The 17739-nt window shown below is 46.1% G+C and overlaps 1 protein-coding gene across 4 annotated transcripts in view; it reads right to left on the bottom strand.

The window, feature by feature from the left end:
* Positions 1-281: 281 nt before the first annotated feature.
* Positions 282-17739, bottom strand: part of FAM168B (family with sequence similarity 168 member B) — a 48084-nt gene continuing 30626 nt past the window's right edge. For all 4 annotated transcript variants that reach the window (XM_030801456.1, XM_030801455.1, XM_030801457.1 and 1 more), the window contains exons 4-7: positions 8174-8316; positions 7893-8070; positions 5510-5634; positions 282-4792 (exon numbers count right to left, since the gene is read on the bottom strand). In XM_030801456.1, the coding sequence (XP_030657316.1) occupies positions 5522-5634; positions 7893-8070; positions 8174-8316 (434 nt within the window). In that variant the 3' untranslated portion in view covers positions 282-4792; positions 5510-5521. The remainder of the gene's footprint in view (positions 4793-5509; positions 5635-7892; positions 8071-8173; positions 8317-17739) is intronic.

Genomic DNA, 17739 nt, shown 5'->3' on the forward strand with positions numbered 1-17739 from the left:
AAGAACGTGTCTTCCCGGGGTCTTCTGACCCTGGCCATAGAAGCCAGAAGGGGAGCATGGGGCTGCTTCCCTCCCTGTCCCACTTGGGAAAATGGTCACCTGCAACCTGCTGCCTCCACCACACTCCAGCACTGCCAAGGTCACTGGGGCTGGATGCCATGGTGGCCTTCTTCTCAAAACCCCTGGCAATCTCCCAACTTGAGAGAAGCCCCAGCACCTCCCAGTCAGGCCACGCTACCTCTAGACAAAACCCATATGGAGAAATCACGAAAATCACAATATGCAACACAAGTCAATCTTTATTGAAAACTGCAGTATTAATACATAACAATTCTTGTTACAATAAACGTGCTTTTTGAGATTTTTAAATCTGAGCTCATCTACTCATCAGATTGCATAAAAAATTAAAATAGTATCAATTGACACCTAATTGAACTGGCTCAGGATGGAAATTCCATTCCTTGGCATGGATACGTTAAGTTCAATGCAGAGGTGAGGGATGCCTTTAACACTGGAAGACAATGCTGACTTAGCTTAAAAAAAGTACCAAGAGAACGGTGTAAAAAACGGTATTTAAAAATCATTTTTAAAAAAACAAAAAGGAACCGTTTCTTCTTTAGTTACAATCCATGAGGCTCTCTAGGGCCTCTCTGTGTGGCCAGCACAGCAACCCTGCTAGGAGCACAAACGGCTGGCCTGAGATCTGGCCCAGCTGCCTTGCCCACTGGTCTGCCCAGGGACTCATGGGCACAGCCTGTGGTGAGGAGGAGACACCTGTCATGCCAGTCCTGGGAGCACACCACCCTTCTGCAGGCCCGGGGTCCCTACACAGACACCGCTCATCCTCTGTCTCCCCTTCCCAAGTGACTTCACTTGAGTCCTGTGGAGCAAAATAAGGCTATCCCCACCGGCTCTCTATTCTTCAAATAATGAGTAGGAAAACGAGACAAACTTTCTGAAACATGCAGTTTCCTACCCAAATAGGCTACACGCCCCCACTTCTGTGTTACTTGGTCAGTTGAGCCCCTGGAGCCCTCAGGACCTACTGATAGAGCATGTCCTCTCTCTGCAGTATACTCAAGAGTCTGCTGCCCTTCAGAAGGCCCAGAGGGAAGACTCACAAATGCAGAGGTACTAGAGGGGAGAAATACGTGCTCTGCCTTCCCCAGGCCAACCACACACTGCTTTAGAAACCCTCTCAGCACCAGAGAGGAGGACCAGACACTGCCACCCACCTCAAGCCACACCCCTGCCACCTGCTGCTGCGCCCAATGGAGGTCCTGTCCTGTCCTGTCTGGGCAACAGCCAAACTGGCGACAATGGACACATCCAACAGTCAGCTGTCGAAGAGGTGAAGGTGGCCCAACTGCTTAGAGTAATACTGTTCTCAAATGTTTAAAAAGGACAGGTGAAGTCTGGGTCTCCTTTTTTAAAGCAGACACCAGTACTTACATAACTGGTACATGTTGGCCTTTCACCAGCACTCACTGGCATTCACAGGTGCCTTACATACCTTACGGGGGCCAACACTGACAGGTATTAGTACGTTGCAAGTTGCTGTGATAATGTATTTCCTCTCGTTACTGTCGTGTCCTCAAGACACATGCAAATTATTTCCTAGACCTCATTCATCACAGCCAGATAATGCCACCAGAAAGAGCAAGGTACCGTATGCCCAGCTGGGAAAGGGCGGACACTCACTGACCAGGCGCGCACCCCAAGGCTCAGGACCACCCCCATCTCCTGTGAACACATTTGCATAGCACTCAAGACGGTTTCCCAGAATAGCTACAGGTAGGCCTACAAACCACACCAAGAAGAATGTTCTTAACAGATGGCTCACGAGAGACATAAAAGGTTCTGGAAGTCAGAGCGGCAAGTTCATGGGTCACTGGCTCACACTAAATGCTCAGCCCCCAGCACAGATCCAAACAAGAATTCCATGAGCAGAGAAACTGCAGCAGCTGAACACACTCCCAAGCCTCAGGGGAGAAGGTGTAGAACAAATATTTTTTCAATAGCCATCATGATGTCCATGTTTACATGAACTAGGTCCTTTGCTTGCCTGTCTCAACTTCTAAAAGAACAGTAATTCAGCTGAAGGACTCCCAGATTAGGAATGTCAAACACACAAAAAGCAAATTTCTCAGAATGCTCCACCATATGCTTCGGGACAAATTATGCAGCTTTGTAACAGAATTTTGACCCAAGTTCTATTTCTTAATTAACTTTACTAGAAGCGAATGCTGATAAAATTACAACCTATGACAGTTTTGTGACTATTCCCTAAGTCCAGATTCTTAACTGATATCTACCTTTCGTATCTGACAGCTGATGTCCTGAAAGTTTCAAAGTCAGAAAGATTTCTGCATGGATGTGCAATGCCAACTTATTTCATAAAGCCTCTCAACTTCATAAAAGGGAAAAAAGGTTAAGTTATAGGGAGGAAGAAAAGTGTTTATGAAGCTGATGTAAATGGCGTGTGGGGGGTGCAGCCCACTCTTTAAAACACCATCCTGTGTGTGCCAAGTACCAAGCAAGCCTGAAGAGATGCCTGTAACTTCTAACCTCCTCCTGAACCCCGAGACTCCAGCCCTCACAGAAGTTGTGCATGTATGTTTCCATTTTGTTGTGTGGGGCTTTTTAAAAGCACACACTAACATTGTCAGTATTTTATCCTAACTTATTAGCACTCAATTGGGAAAAAAGACTTCTCTGCTACTTGGTCAGCTGAACCCCTGGAACTCTTAGAACCTACTAATCCTGCCAACCATCCACTAAACAGATGGAATTACCAACAGAGACTTGAAGAAAGGGGCACAAACTGTGTGCCTGCAGTAAATGTCTGCCCCCACACATAGACACTAAGATGGATTAAGTGCTCATGAAGCAATTTAAAGTACTTATCAGTAAACATTCTATGTTAATAGACATCAGGAATAAAGAATCTGCTGTTTACAATGATCCATGCAAAAATATTCCTAAACTTCTTATAAAATGTGAAAAAGAAAATTATGAGGAGTACTTACTATAAAAAATAAGGTTACCAAAGGCTCAGTGGTCAGGTGTCCCCCCCACCAACCAACTGGGGCAGAATGCTAGCGGGCATCCTCACTGGGCGCCATTGCCCTGACCCAGCTACCAGCAAAAGAAGAGGAGCAGAGCCCCTCCCCACCAGAGCCCACAGCACTCAAAACACCACTGCACTGGGAAGAAGATGCACGCTTCTGCCCTAGAGGCCGCTGAAAGGGACCCAGGCCTTACATCCCCCACCCCTACTCTGACCCTCACTGAGAACCAACACGCACTCTCATGGATACAGGGCGGGCATATTTTGGAGGCGGGGTGGAGGGAAGCCTCTTGATTTCTTATGCACAAGATTCAGATTCTAAACTCAAATTCCTCTCCCACAATAAACCCTGCCAGCAAATGCACTCCAGCACTGCCTGGCCCTCTCTGCTGTCTGCGCTTGCTTTGTGCCAAGTGCCCTCAGCTGCAAAAGAGATGGCAGGAGAGGCTCGCAGACAACAGACACCGGCCTCCCCCTCGCCCCATCTCTAAGCGTCCCCTCCAGCCGGCCTCAGCAGACAAGTCACCACCATCAGGTGGGTGATCCCAGAAGCAGCTACAGGTTTCTACATTTCCAGACATATCTACAGCCCTGCCTTTCTACAAGAAATTGGAGGAATTTTAAATAAAGTTTTGTTCCCTTTTAACTCATTCTTAAATATACCACTTTCTTCATAACATACAGCTGAAACCTTTGCCCTTCTTTGTAGAGGAAAAACAGCAATGCCTGTTTTCAGCTGATTCAAACATTTCTCCAGGAAAAAAAAAAAAATGGAATGATTTTCTAAGCTAAATAAAGCAGAGGACAATACCTCCTGCAAGCATGGCTGTTTCTCTTTCACATTTCTTCCATCCCAGGAAAATAATTTAGTTTTACATAGGACTTTTCCAATAAAGATATATAAAAACATCATCTAAGAGAACTGTAATGAAAATTTAGATAGCAGAGAAACTGCTTTGCTGACACATAAACCACCCCCCTCGCCCCAAATTTTACTGGCCACACTACTATAATCTTTCATGATGAGCTTTAAGCATGTCCCTGTTCCACTGACTCCACCAAGCCTAAACTCAAAGGGATGCCCATGAACCGGCTGCACCCAAGCAGCTGTGGCTTCCCTACTCTCTCCCAAACCTCGCAACTCCCTCCCAGGACAGTCAGTGCCAAAGAAACAGGTCGCTGAAAACTAAAATGTCCACATCCCTAACTGGCAACCCACATCAACCCCAAAAGGTTGAAGAATCATCTAAGATATTTCAGATGCTCTATGAAGAAATTCACTTTAACACTTATAACTTTAAGACTTTGCATACATTACAACAGTGCATTAGTGATACAAGTTGTAAAATACGTTTCCATTCCTTTGGATTTTGCATATGATGGTTTTGCATCAGTCACTGCAGGTAGATTGAGCAAGCTTTTTGTGTTTGTTTTTTTAAACATGCATTCAACTAGATATGATTCAGAATAGATTAATACTCCCTTTTTATCATTACAGTTAGCTAAAAAATTGCCAGGCAGTCCACAAAACAGAATTTGCTTTAAGACCAACCCACAGAGTCAGCTGGAGACTAACGGCGCTGGGGCCTGCTGGGCCGGGATATAGTCGTGTTTAGCTAAGTGTCGAGAGCATTAAGAAGAAAGTCCTGGTTGGAGGCGCAAGGCCTGCAGCACCAGCTGTGGAATCCCCAATAATGTGACTGCACAGCTCCGTCCTCAAACCTGCAGAAAGGAAGACAGACAGTCAGTCACACAGAGCTCTTCCGGCACCGCTACTCCAAAATCTCAAGTAGGATGAGGCCCACCAGGGCCGGAAAGGGCAGCAATGGGCAAAACTGCTGGACCTGGTTCTCACTTCCTTCCTAGAGACCCCCAATTGCAACTGGAGCCCTATTTCCTGCAGAAGGCAGGTGGGGGGTTAGAGCACATTCCAGGTAAGGCTCAAGATGGACAGTGTCAACAGTAGGTATTCAATGGTTCCTTCTTTCTTCTACTCTGTAATGTCTGCGCGGTGGCTCACGCTTGTAATCCCAGCACTTTGGGAGGCCGAGGCGGGCGGATCACGAGGTCAGGAGATCGAGACCACGGTGAAACCCCGTCTCTACTAAAAATACAAAAAATTAGCCGGGCGTGGTGGCGGGCACCTGTAGTCCCAGCTACTCGGAGAGGCTGAGGCAGGAGAATGGCGTGAACCTGGGAGGCGGAGCTTGCAGTGAGCCGAGATTGCGCCACTGCACTCCAGCCTGGGCGACAGAGCGAGACTCCATCTCAAAAAACAAAAAAAAAAAAGAAAAACAAAAAATTTAAACACTGCATTGCCTCTGGATCCAGGGTCTGGTGCACTTTCCTCATTAGTGCTTAAATATGTGGTAAATTTGCCACTGTCCCATGGAAATGCCCTTTCATCAAAGGCCAGCCCAGCCTTCACTGGTCACTTACATTTGCAGGTGATCACCACTGAGGGGGCACATAGCTGTAAGTGGGTGTTCCTGGGGCCCGGTACGTGGGCACAGTGACCGGGTGGGGGGCGACAGGAGTTGGGGAGTGAGCAGTCAGCAGGGTACCTGGAAGAAAGAGCAGCACATAACATGAGGCTGACCTCCTGCACAGCTCCACACTGCCCGACACGCACACAAGCCTGGCCTCTTTGCAAGGAGGAGGGTACACATGAAGAGGGATAGTCTTGACCCAGATACTGTCAGAACTCTGATTAGATAATCCCCCGCACCCAAAAGTTGTCTCCACACAGCAAGCTTCCACAGACAATATGTTCGTAAAAGCCTTTTGTGTGTCCCCTTCATAGAGCACACCCAATAATTTTTATAGGTCAGATGATAAACAAATGAGTATGATTTAGCCTTAACAAGGAAGGAGATTCTGACACATGCTACAATATAGATGAACCTTAAGAACATAATTCTAAAAGAAAGAGGCCAGTCACTAAAAGACAAATACTTTATGATTCCACTTAGATGAAGTACCTGGAGTAGTCAAATTCAGAGACAGAAAGAAAGTAGAAAGGGGAGTTAGTGTTTAATGAGTACAGGAGTTCAGCTTTGCAGGATAAAGACGTTCTGGAGCTCTGCTTCACAACAATGTGAATATACTTAACACTACTGAACCATACTTAAAAACGGTTAAGATGGGCTGGGCACAGGGGCTCACGTCTGTAATCCCAACACTCTGGGAGGCTGGGGTGGGAGGATAGCTTAAGCTCAGGAGTTTGAGATGCGCCTGGGCAACATAGTGAGATCCCAGCTCTACAAAAAAAGTTTTAAAATTAGCCAGATGTGGTAGCACACTTATAGTCCCAGCTACTCAGGAAGCTAAGGTGGGAGGATGGCTTGAGCCCATGAGTTCCAGACTACAGTGAACTGTGATTGCACCACTGCACTCAAGCCTGGGCAAAAGGGGAAGACCCTGTCTCAACGAAAAAAAGTTAAGATGGTAAAAACAAATAAATAAAAAACAAGAGGCTGAGAACAGTGACTCACGCCTGTAAGCCTAGCACTCTGGGAGGCTGAGGCAGGTGGATCAACTGAGGTCAGGAGTTCGAGACCAGCCTGGCCAACATGGTGAAATCCCATCTCTACCAAAAAGTACAAAAAAGTATTAGGCAGGCGTGGCAGCAGGCGCCTGTAGTCCCAGCTACTGGGAAGGATGAGGTGGGAAAATCACTTGAACCCAGGAGGCAGAGGTTGCAGTGAGCTGAGATCACACCACTGCACACCATCCTAGCCGACAGGGTGAGACTCTGTCTTAAAAAAAATATTAAAAATTTTAAAATTAAAAAAAAAAACAAGAAATGAGGATTCTAAACTACATGGGCTTCGGAGTTCTTTAAGAGAAATCTATTTTTCCTACAACTGCAGAAACTCAGCAACTACTTGAGTCCATTTATGGACCAGCAACACCTCCAACACAGCGGCACCCGACCTGGTGCCTGCTGCCCTCCCTCCCTGTGCCTCAAACCAGCAGTTTCTGTCTATGCCCAGTTTCCTGTTCCTTGACAGATAAGTATGGGGAAAACCAAATCAGAGTCTACGTTGAGGCACACATAATATCCCGGAATGCTTTTCTCTCTGGCATAATTTCCTTACACTGAAGTCAAGTCCAGAAAAACAAGGAGGGAACAGTACGCTTTTGTGTGGGCATGACCTAAAGGTGGTCATACTGACCCATAGACCAGGAGGTGAATCCACATGGGTGGTCATACGGATTGGGTGCTCACCCAACCCCTAGACATCAGATCAAGCCCCCAGGGCTTCCGAGGAGAAGTGCTCATCCTAGCCAGGGGCCTCATCTCTCCATGGTTTATTTTCCTTAGAGGAGGCCTTGGGAAGTAAAGTATGGTAGATGAATGCCAAAGGATTTCTACAGGCAGCTGTTCCTTCTATCAACGGAAGACCAGCTCTCCTAGATGCATGAAAACATCCCCATGAAGACAACTGACCTGTAAAGACAAGCTCCCCTCAAGGGAAAGGAAGAGGGCCAGAGCCACCCCGGTACACACTGTCCTCCTTCTGCTCAAGTCTTACATGGTCATGGGGGGTGGGAGGAGAGGGGGGCACCTCCTGCATTGCCAAATGGCTCAGTTCACCAACAAAGTGAGTCCATCAGATTCAGAGAGGCCTTCACAAGGGGTCACTCAGGGAGGCAAAGTAAAAGATAACCTGCTGTTTCTTCCCCAAAGAATTTTCTGTCCTTCCACACAACCATAGCTATGAAAACCTAGAGCCAAGGGTCAGAGGATTCGTGAGCTCTCCCCTCCCCCAGCTCTAGGGGACACCATAGGACAGACACCGCAGGAACAAGGACTTACCTGCTGACATGGCCATGGTGGTCCCAGCCACCATGCCCATGGTGACCCCGTTGCCTCTAGGAGGGGGGATGGGAGCAGGGTACACCGTTGCTGGCATGCCGTTGGGCTGCACCACCGTGGTGTGGTGGATGACGTGAGGAGGTGCTGCATACAGTGGCTGTGTGTAGTACGTGCCTTGCTGTGGGGAGAAGAGAGACAACTGACACAGGGTCCCAGGGCCAAAGGATGAGTGCCCAGGTGGTATCACCCCTTCCCACACAGCAGTGTGTACCCAAGCATACCTGTGCATATGGGCTCTGCTGGGGGTAGGCACTTCGCACAGGGTACACGGCAGTCTGGTAGGGGTTCGGGGAGGAGGAGTACGGCGGCACGGCCCCGCTGGTGGGGGAACAGGACACTTTGTAAGGTGTGCCAGGAGTGTAACCTGGAACAAAGAAGGCAATGGCCTGAGTTCACCCAAGCTGGTCCAGGCACAGGAAGAGGACACATGCGGGGAGGAGCTAAGCTGCGTGTCAGCCCCACGCAACTCGCCAGACCTGCTGCCACTGCCGCCCCCACTCTCCTCCACTAAAATCTGACTTCATTTCTTACTTTGTGTGCGTGTGTGCATGCACGTGTGTGTGGTGGCAGGGTGTTGGGGAGGAGGCAAAAATACCAAAGGAGAATGTTCTACAGATGGAATGCTCACACAAGGACAGGAAATAAAAACTGTCTTGTCCTGCTGGAATTTAAACTGGTATGGCATTCCTGGGGCTAAATTTGGCATCAAAAGTATATATGCCTTTTAATCCCACAATTCCACTTCTAGAAGTCTGTCTTAAAGCAATACACATGGATCTATACACACACAGAGACTTAACTGTAAGCATGCTCATCATAGTGTTGCTTGTTACAGCAAAAGCAGGAGAAACTTGCCCAACACCAGGACTGGCTAAGCACTCTATGGTAAAAAGCCCTCTGGGTCAAGGGAGAAGGCTGAACACACATACTTGCTTTTGTCCCCACACAAAATGACATGAAAATGACAATAAAGCAGATTAAGAGAAAAAAGACAGAAAACTCACCAAGAATGGAAGAGAAGACAGCATGCTGAAGCCTGGCAAGCTGAAGTGGAGGATGATTGACAGACTCGAGAGGAAGGCACTCTCAGCCAGCAGCGAGGAGCAGCTGGCACCAAGACAGCCCTTCCCCAAAGCCCTGCAAACTGCTGGCCACCAACCCGCCTCCAGAAGCAGATAAAGAGGCCCCATCTAGTAGAGTGGTTGAGTTTGCTGAATAAGCAGTTAGGTGTCCCTTCCTGACTCCAACAGAGAAGAGGGGTTTGGTCTCAGGGGAGGGAGAGGGTCTCTGGACAGCTATGTTCACAGCAGCTATATTCACAATGATCAAAAGCTGGCAATGGCCCAAACGCCCACCGGGAGACAGATGGGTAAAAACACTGTGGTGCATCCATACAAATCCTACTGAGCAAGACAAAGGGACAAACTGCTGATCCATACAAGCACACGGATGAATCGCAGAGCCACACCATGTCAAAGAAGCCAGATACAAGGACACATGCTGGATGCATGTACTGACAGAAGCTCTAGGAAAGACCAACATAATCCACAGTCATCAAAACCCCAGCAATGGTGCCATGGGCCAGAGGGGCATGCGAGAACCAAAGAGAGCATTCACTCAAATGTGGTGGCGGCCACACAGCTGTGTATGACTGTCCAAACATACCAAACTGTACACTGAACAGGATTAACTTATAACATGTAAATCAGACCTCCACACAAGTGCTTATGGCATCTCACATTCCCATGGGTGAGAGCAGGAGGGGTGGAGCACTCACACACTGTCCGTGTCAGACAGTGCAACTTTGCAAGCCAGACACACACCCTACAACATCCAGCAATCCACTCCCAAATATTTCCCCTAGAAAAACGAAAACACAGGTCCACGATAGACTTGTAAAAAGTGTTCAATCTTATTCCTAATAGCCAAAAATGGGAAATAATCCAAATCTTCATCAACTGGGGAAAGGATAAATCATGATATGTCTCTACAAACATTACTCAGCAATCAAAAGGAAAAAACATGGATGAATCTCACAACATGCTGAGCTTTCCAAAAGAAGCCAGAAACAGAACAGCACATAGAGCAATGATCCCATTTATTCCCTAACAACAAAGAAATTTACCTACGGTGACGGAAATCAGAGGGGAGAGGGCGAAGAAAGCCTTCTGGGATAATCAAAGTGTTCCATGTTTTATTTGGAGTGGTGGTTCCATGGGCATGTACAACTGTCAAAACCCACCCAGTTGGGCACTTAATATGTGGGTGTTTTGTGCATAAATTATACCTCAAGTTTTAAAAAATGAGCTGAGTGTAAAGAATTTTAGATCACCTGAGCCGGAGGTCAAGGCTGCAGTGAGCTGTAATTAAGCCATTGCATTCTGCCTGGGCGACAAAGTAAGACCCTGTCTCAGAAAAATAGTAATAATAATTAAAGTTAAATTTTTAAAAAATTTTACACAATTGGCCTGTTTAGCAATATGTACGCGCACGCGCGTGTGTGTGTGTGTGTGTGTGTTTTTGAGATGGAGTCTTGCTCTATTCTCTAGGCTGGAGTGTAGTGATGTAATAGCTCACTGCAGCCTCCGCCTCCTGGGTTCAAGCAATTCTCATGCCCAGCCACCCAAGTAGCTGGGATTGCAGGCATGTGCCACCACATCCAGCTAATTTTTGTAATTTTTAGTAGAGATGGGATTTTGCCATGTTGGCCAGGATAGTCTCGAACTCCTGGCCTCAAATGATTCTCCTGCCTCAGCCTCCCAAAGTACTAGGATTACAGGTGTGAGCCTGTAAATATATGCGCCTGGTCCATATATTTTGTTTCAATTGGAAAGGGAAAGAGAATGATTGGCCCCCTAGGATATTCACCAGTCTGGGGCCTTTTGTTTGGGGTGCCAGTGCAATTCTGTGACATGGATACACTGCACAGTGGTGAAAGTCTGGGCTTTTTCACCTGATGCACACTCTATCAATTAAGTAACATGAAGGCTTCAATGTCAGCCTTCTCATACCCCCCTGCACGCCCTTTCATGGTCTCACGGTGGGAGGTGCTGCAGCTGAGATTTGCCTGTCCTACGCAGCAAAGCGGGTGCTCACACCCAGATTTGTCTGCATCCAGAGTCCTGACCCTTCTACCCAAACCAGGCAACTCCCAACCTCAGCTAGTCTCCATTTGAAGAAAGAAAAGATTCCTCCAGGGCTCCCTATATTTTGAAATTTACTCACCGCTATGTTAACTGTAAATAGAAGCCCTGCCAAAATTTGAATACAACAACTTTTTAATACTGGTGCTTAGCCAAAGGGAAGGAGAATACACAGATTTTCCATTAGGATTTGAAAAAGCAAGTTTCAAGACAAGAGCGGTTAGAGAGTTTCCTTCTCTGGCTGCTCATCTCCTCGTCTTTAAGAAGGCTAAAAAAGGAAAGTGAAAAGGAAAGCTTCACAGGTGTACACATGTTAAAACTCATCAAACTGAAGCTTTAAATCTGTACACTTAGTTGTATGCCAATTAACGCCACAACGGGGTTGTATAACATTTTCTTTAATTATAAAGAAAAAGGTAGTGTGAATGCCATCAAAGAATTATAAAGGAAAAGGTAGTGTGTCCGGCCATTTACTGATACTCCCAGGAGACCCGGGACAGTCCAATTCCCCCTAAGTGACTAGCTAACTCAGGGAAGAAATGCAAAAAGGAAATGGTGTGTGACGGGAACACATGCGACTAGTCGTGGTGACTGGGGCATTATACCAACACAGAGAGGCTATTCACCATCAACATGGGGCCATGCCCTGTCACAGCAGAGATGATCAGGACAGATCCAGCCCTCTCCATAAGGTGTTTGGCTTCAGGGGGAAAAAAATCACAGGAAAACAAACCACCAACATAGCAGCATTTTATGCAGTCTTGGCAAGCAATGAGGAGTCAGCTCAGACAGGGGCAGGTGGGGCAAGGCTGTCTCAAACGAAAGAAACTGTGGGGATGAGGGAGGTCAAGGGTCATCTTGGATAGCTCCCTTCTCCCCAGCCACACCACCTCCTTCATTTTCCACCGCCATGCAGCAGCCAGACACCAGAGGGTACCTTCAGCTGTACCCAAAGGAGACACTGCCGAATGGGATCCCCACTGTACACCTTAATTCCAGTTTCTGCCTCATATTTCCACTAGCCTGAAAAGAGATCCTCCCAGGAGTCACCAAACTCTTATCTGACCAAGATGATATTTTTTTATAGAAGTGTCAAAACATAGAGCTACTCTCTGTGTGTCACATCCTGGGAACAGATGCTAAACTTCAAAGTTGGGAATCTCATTCCAAACTTCCGACAGTTTAAACGAACAAACCCACAGGGTTCCCTTTCTTCATACAATTAAAAACATTCTTGCACCACTGCACTCCAGCCTGGGCGACAGAGGGAGACTCCGTCTCAAAAAAAAAAAAAAAAACCATTCATGACAGATAACTGGAAATATGAACACTGATTACAATCTCAGTAGTAATAAAAAATATTTTTAGGAGTGACAATGACACAGTTCTAATTTATCTTTTAAAGATAATATTTAAAAAGCTGATGAATATAATGTCTGAGACTTACTTCAAAATAATATAAAGTGGCAGGGGCCTAGATGAAAAAGATCAGCCATAACGTGGTAACTGCTAAAGCCAGGTGATGTGTAGGTGGGAATTACATTCCCATGTACTTGTGCTACTCCGCCTCCTGGGTTTAAGAGATTCTTCTGCCTCAGCCTCTCAAGTAGCTGGGACTACAGGCGTGCACCACCACACCTAGCTAATTTTTGTATTTTTAGTAGAGATGAGGTTTCACCATATTGGCCAGGCTGGTGTTGAACTCCCAACCTTGTGATCCGCCTGCCTTGACCTCCCAAAGTGCCGGGATTACAAGTGTGAGCCACCGTGCCCGGCCGTGAGTAGGAATTACCATATTCCCATGTACTTGTGCTAAAGCCAGGCAATATGCGAGCGGGAATTATGTTCCCATGTATTTCTGTAAATATCTGAAATGTTTCCTAATGACTCTTTTGAAGTCAAAGTATTAAAAAATATAAGGAAGACTGTTACGGATTGAAAGAGGTAAGAGACATAAATTCAACTTTATAAAAAACTCACTATGTAATGTTGAGTACATTATTCTGATTCCAAACGTTTTTTAAAACTTAGGGGGTAACTGGGCAAATGTAAATATGAGCTATTTTTAAAATTAGAGAACTGCTGTTTCTAAGTGTGGACATGCAAAAGCACACCTCACTCACGTTAGGGAGGGCTACACTCAAGTCCACTGGACAAGACACAAAGGATTCTGAATTGATTCCACAAGCATAAAAGAAAAACCAAACAACACTCATCCTTACGTAAGGTAAATATGGGGAAAGATCACTGGGGAATCTAAATGGTGGGTACTATGGACATTCACTGTACTGTCCGCTGAACTTTTCTGTATACACAATTTTTTTTTTGTTTTTTTTGAGATGGAATCTCGCTCTTTTGCTTGCCTAGGCTGGAGTGCAGTGGTGCAATCTCAGCTCACTGCAAACTCTGCCTCCCAGGTTCATGCTATTCTCCTGTCTCAGTCTCCTGAGTAGCTGGGACTACAGGCGCCCGCCACCAAGCCCAGCTAATTTTTTTTTTTTTTTTTTTGGCAGAGACAGGGTTTCATCGTGTTAGCCAGGATGGTCTTGATCTCCTGACCTCGTGATCTACCCACCTTGGCCTCCCAAAGTGCTGGGATGACAGGCATGAGCCACCGCACCCGGCCCAGTTTTTTTAATAATAAATAAGGTGGAAGGCTGGGCGTGGTGGCTCACGCCTGTCATTCCAGCACTTTGGGAGCCCGAGGTGGGCGGATCACATGAGCCCGGGAGTTGAGACGAGCCTGGTCAAGCTGGCAAAACCTTGCCTCCAAAATTTAAAAAAAAAAAAAAAAAAAAAAAAAAGTAAAAATAAGCAAGGTGAAAAGTATACAGTACTTTCAGATGCTGACACACAACTGAGAGAGTGTATGCTAGCCAGAAAATCTCCATGGAAACAACAGTCATGCATCAGGTAAAAGAACAAGTGAGGAAGCTAGCTGAAAGGGCCCATGGATCACCACACCCAAACGCACCCCTAGAAGATGAATTATAGTCAGGCGCAGTGGCTCATGCCTGTAATCCCAGCACTTTGGGAGGCTGAGGCAGGCGGATCACCTGAGGTCAGGAGTTTGAAACCAGCCTGTCTAACATGGTGAAACTCCGTCTCTACTAAAAATACAAAAGTTAGCCAGGCTTGGTGGCACATGACTGTAGTCCCAGCCACTTGGGAAGCTGAGGTGGGAGAATCAGTTGAACCTGGGAGGTGGAGGTTGCAGTGAGCAGAGATTGCGCCAATGCACTCCAGCCTGGGCGACAGAGCGAGACCCTGTCTCAAAGAAAAAAAAAAAAAAAAAGAAGATGATGAATACAAAATTTTGCCAAGCCTTTAAAAAGGCCATCAGCAGGAAGGGTTCTATAGCAGTCTGAAAGATGCTGATCTGGAAGATGGCCTGGCAGTTAGGCATAGGCTGGAAAAAACAGTTAAACCATGCCACTGGACATGTTCAATATATACAGCCCATGTGCAACAAGAAGTTAGAGTTCTGGCCGGGCGCGGTGGCTCACGCTTGTAATCCCAGCACTTTGGGAGGCCGAGGCGGGCAGATCACGAGGTCAGGAGATCGAGACCACGATGAAACCCTGTCTCTACTAAAAATACAAAAAATTAGCCGGGCGTGGTGGCGGGCGCCTGTAGTCCCAGCTACTCGGAGAGGCTGAGGCAGGAGAATGGCGTGAACCCAGGAGGCGGAGCTTGCAGTGAGCCGAGATTGCGCCACTGCACTCCAGCCTGGGCGACAGAGCGAGACTCTGTCTCAATTAAAAAAAAAAAAAAAAAAAAAAAAAGAAGTTACAGTTCTATCTGATAAACTGATTCACTAAAGAAAGAATGAGAAAAAGGAAAAGCTGTTAGAAGAAGTTAAAACAGGCCGGGCGCAGTGGCTCACGCCTGTAATCCCAACACTTTGGGAGGCCGAGGTGGGTGGATCATGAAGTCAGGAGATCAAGACCATCCTGGCTAACATGGTGAAACCCTGTCTCTACTAAAAAAATACAAAAAATTAGCCGGGCACGGTGGCGGGCGCCTGTAGTCCCAGCTGCTCGGGAGGCTGAGGCAGGAAAATGGCGTGAACTCGGGAGGCGGAGCTTGCAGTGAGCCGAGATAGCGCCACTGCACTCTGGCCTGGGCAAAAGAGCGAGATTTTGCCTTAAAAAAAAAAAAAAAAGTTAAAACAAGCAATAAACCCACAACCTACATCCATCAACATTGCTAGTAAGAAAGTCCTTGACCTTTTTGTCACTGTTCAAACTGCAGAAAGAGCTGAGTGAAGAGAAGATGCAAGCTGCCAACCTGAACAAACCTCTAATACAGAGTATAAAACCAAAGTGAGGAAAATCTGAGAACACCTCCCTCCAAAGAGGGAGTCTCTCAGCCACAAGTGCTCATCTGGCCCACCACAGCCACTGAAAAAAGGTAAAGTCCTTTTTCTTGCCTCATTTCCTTAGGATACACAGTCGAGGGGCCCACCTACGATGTCTTCCTTTTCTTCTACTGGAAGCCTCCCAATGCAGAAACCCCTCCAGCTAGCCCTAGGTTTCCCAATCCAATCACCCAAGGTGTCTTTTTTGTTTTTGTTTTGGGACGGAGTTTCACTCTGTTGCCCAGGTTGGAGTGCAGCAGTGCGATCTCAGCTCACTGCAACCTGTGCCTCCCGGGTTCAAGCGATTCTCCTACCTCAGCCTCCCGAGTAGCTGCGATTACAAGCGTGCACCACCATGCTCAGCTAATTTTTGTATTTTTAGTGGAGACGGGATTCACCTATGTTGGCCAGGCTGCTCTCGAAGTCCTGATCTCAAGTGATCCACCTGCCTCAGCCTCCCAAAGTGCTGGGATTACAGGCATGAGCCACCACGTCCGGCCTACCCAAGGTGTCTTACAACACCTACCTCACATGTAGGCATTGCTGAAGCAAAAGGAGTGACTGCTCCAAGAAGGAAGCATGCATATGCAACTCAGCATGCAATGCATGGGATGCTAAACTTGTGCATTTCACACATGCACATTTTACTTAAAACCAAAACCAAAAAGGAACTAAACAAATAATGATGTGCATGCTGAAGTTATTGAGGTGAGATATACTGAGGCCCACAACTTACTCTGAAATGAAACCCATCAAAAAATAAGATGGACTGAAGGATGGATGGAGTAATGTGTATGTGATACAAGTAAAATGTTACTTGTAAAAGTTGACTTTAAAAAGTTTAATCGTAGAATCTTAGCAGTCCATATATAGATGATCACTGTGAAATTTCTGCAGCTTTTCTGTGACATCTGAAATTTTTTACAATAAAATGTTGAAAAAAGTCACCAACTATTTCTAATCAGAACAATGGTTTTTAATATATATTATCTTACTGTTTATTCTTATGACTGTAAGGCTATGTTCTAATGCTCACCAGAAAACTTTTGGTCTTTGGTTTAGGCATGAATGTTACACCATTTTCTAGCCAGCATTTAAGACAAGTGTATTTCAAGCAAGGCAAACAGGTCTCCCTATCAATTTAAGACTTAGTATGGGGCCAAGAGCTATGGTGCACATCTGTAATCCCAACACTTTAGAAGGCCAAGATGGGAGGATAACTTGATTCCAAGAGTTCTGAGACTGGCCTGGGCAGCACAGCGAGACCTTGTCTCTACAAAATAAAAATTAGCCAGGCGTGGTGGGGTGTACCTGTAGTCTCAGCGATTTAGGAGGCCAAGGCAGGAGGATTGCTCATTGAGCCCAGCAATTCTGGGTTACAGTGAGCTATGACTGTGCAACCACACTCCAGCCTGGGCGACTGAGCAAGACCCTGTCTCTAAAAACTAATAATAATAATTTAAAAAATTTTAAAAACTAAAAAAAATTTTTTAATTAAAAATAAAGACTTAGTGTGTGCTTGCCACCTTTCTTAAGTTTTTTTTTTTTTCATTCAGCATTAAGTCCACCATATCCCTCCATAGTAACTCAACAGGAACTTCACAAACTTTAAATAAATACACAATTACCTCATCGTACCCCAAAATATACACTGCCTCCCTGAAATAGCAAATTCATTCGGTGCTAGGTCTTTCCAAAACAACAGCTTTCCAGATTCTCCCTCCCCAAGAAGCCCATCTGTACCGATGCAACCCAGGCGGTGCAGACAACAGACGCTCCCTCCTTCCACTTCACCAGACCTGCGAGTGACCCTGGCTGTGCCCTCAGGGAAGAGGACATGCACAGGGTCACTGATTTTAGAACGCCAACTGTTCGGGAACCAGGAACTTTTTATTTAAATAGGTCTTTTTTTTTCAAAAGTACTGTGTACCACACAGATCTTTTTATAATAATTTTTTGAGTAAAAAAGACATTTATTTAGAAAATTTTAAAAATTCAGAAGCCTAAAGTACATGTGAGGAGAGAAGATCTGCACCAAAACACAGCATCATGAAATTTCTGAACACTGGAGGCAAAAATCCTACAGAATAGCAAAGGAAAACCAAGGTTACACTCAATCAGGCACCAACAAGGTATCCCAATTCTCAGCAACAGTGGTGGAAGCTGGAAAGCCATTGAGCAAAGGCCTGAAAATTCTGGGGGAAAATAAGCGCTGCTCTAGAATTCTGTATCCAGACAAACCATCAATGAAGTGTGCGTGCAGAATAAAATGTTTTCAGACATG

Source organism: Nomascus leucogenys, chromosome 20, assembly GCF_006542625.1.
Source record: "Nomascus leucogenys isolate Asia chromosome 20, Asia_NLE_v1, whole genome shotgun sequence".
Lineage (NCBI taxonomy): Eukaryota > Metazoa > Chordata > Mammalia > Primates > Hylobatidae > Nomascus > Nomascus leucogenys.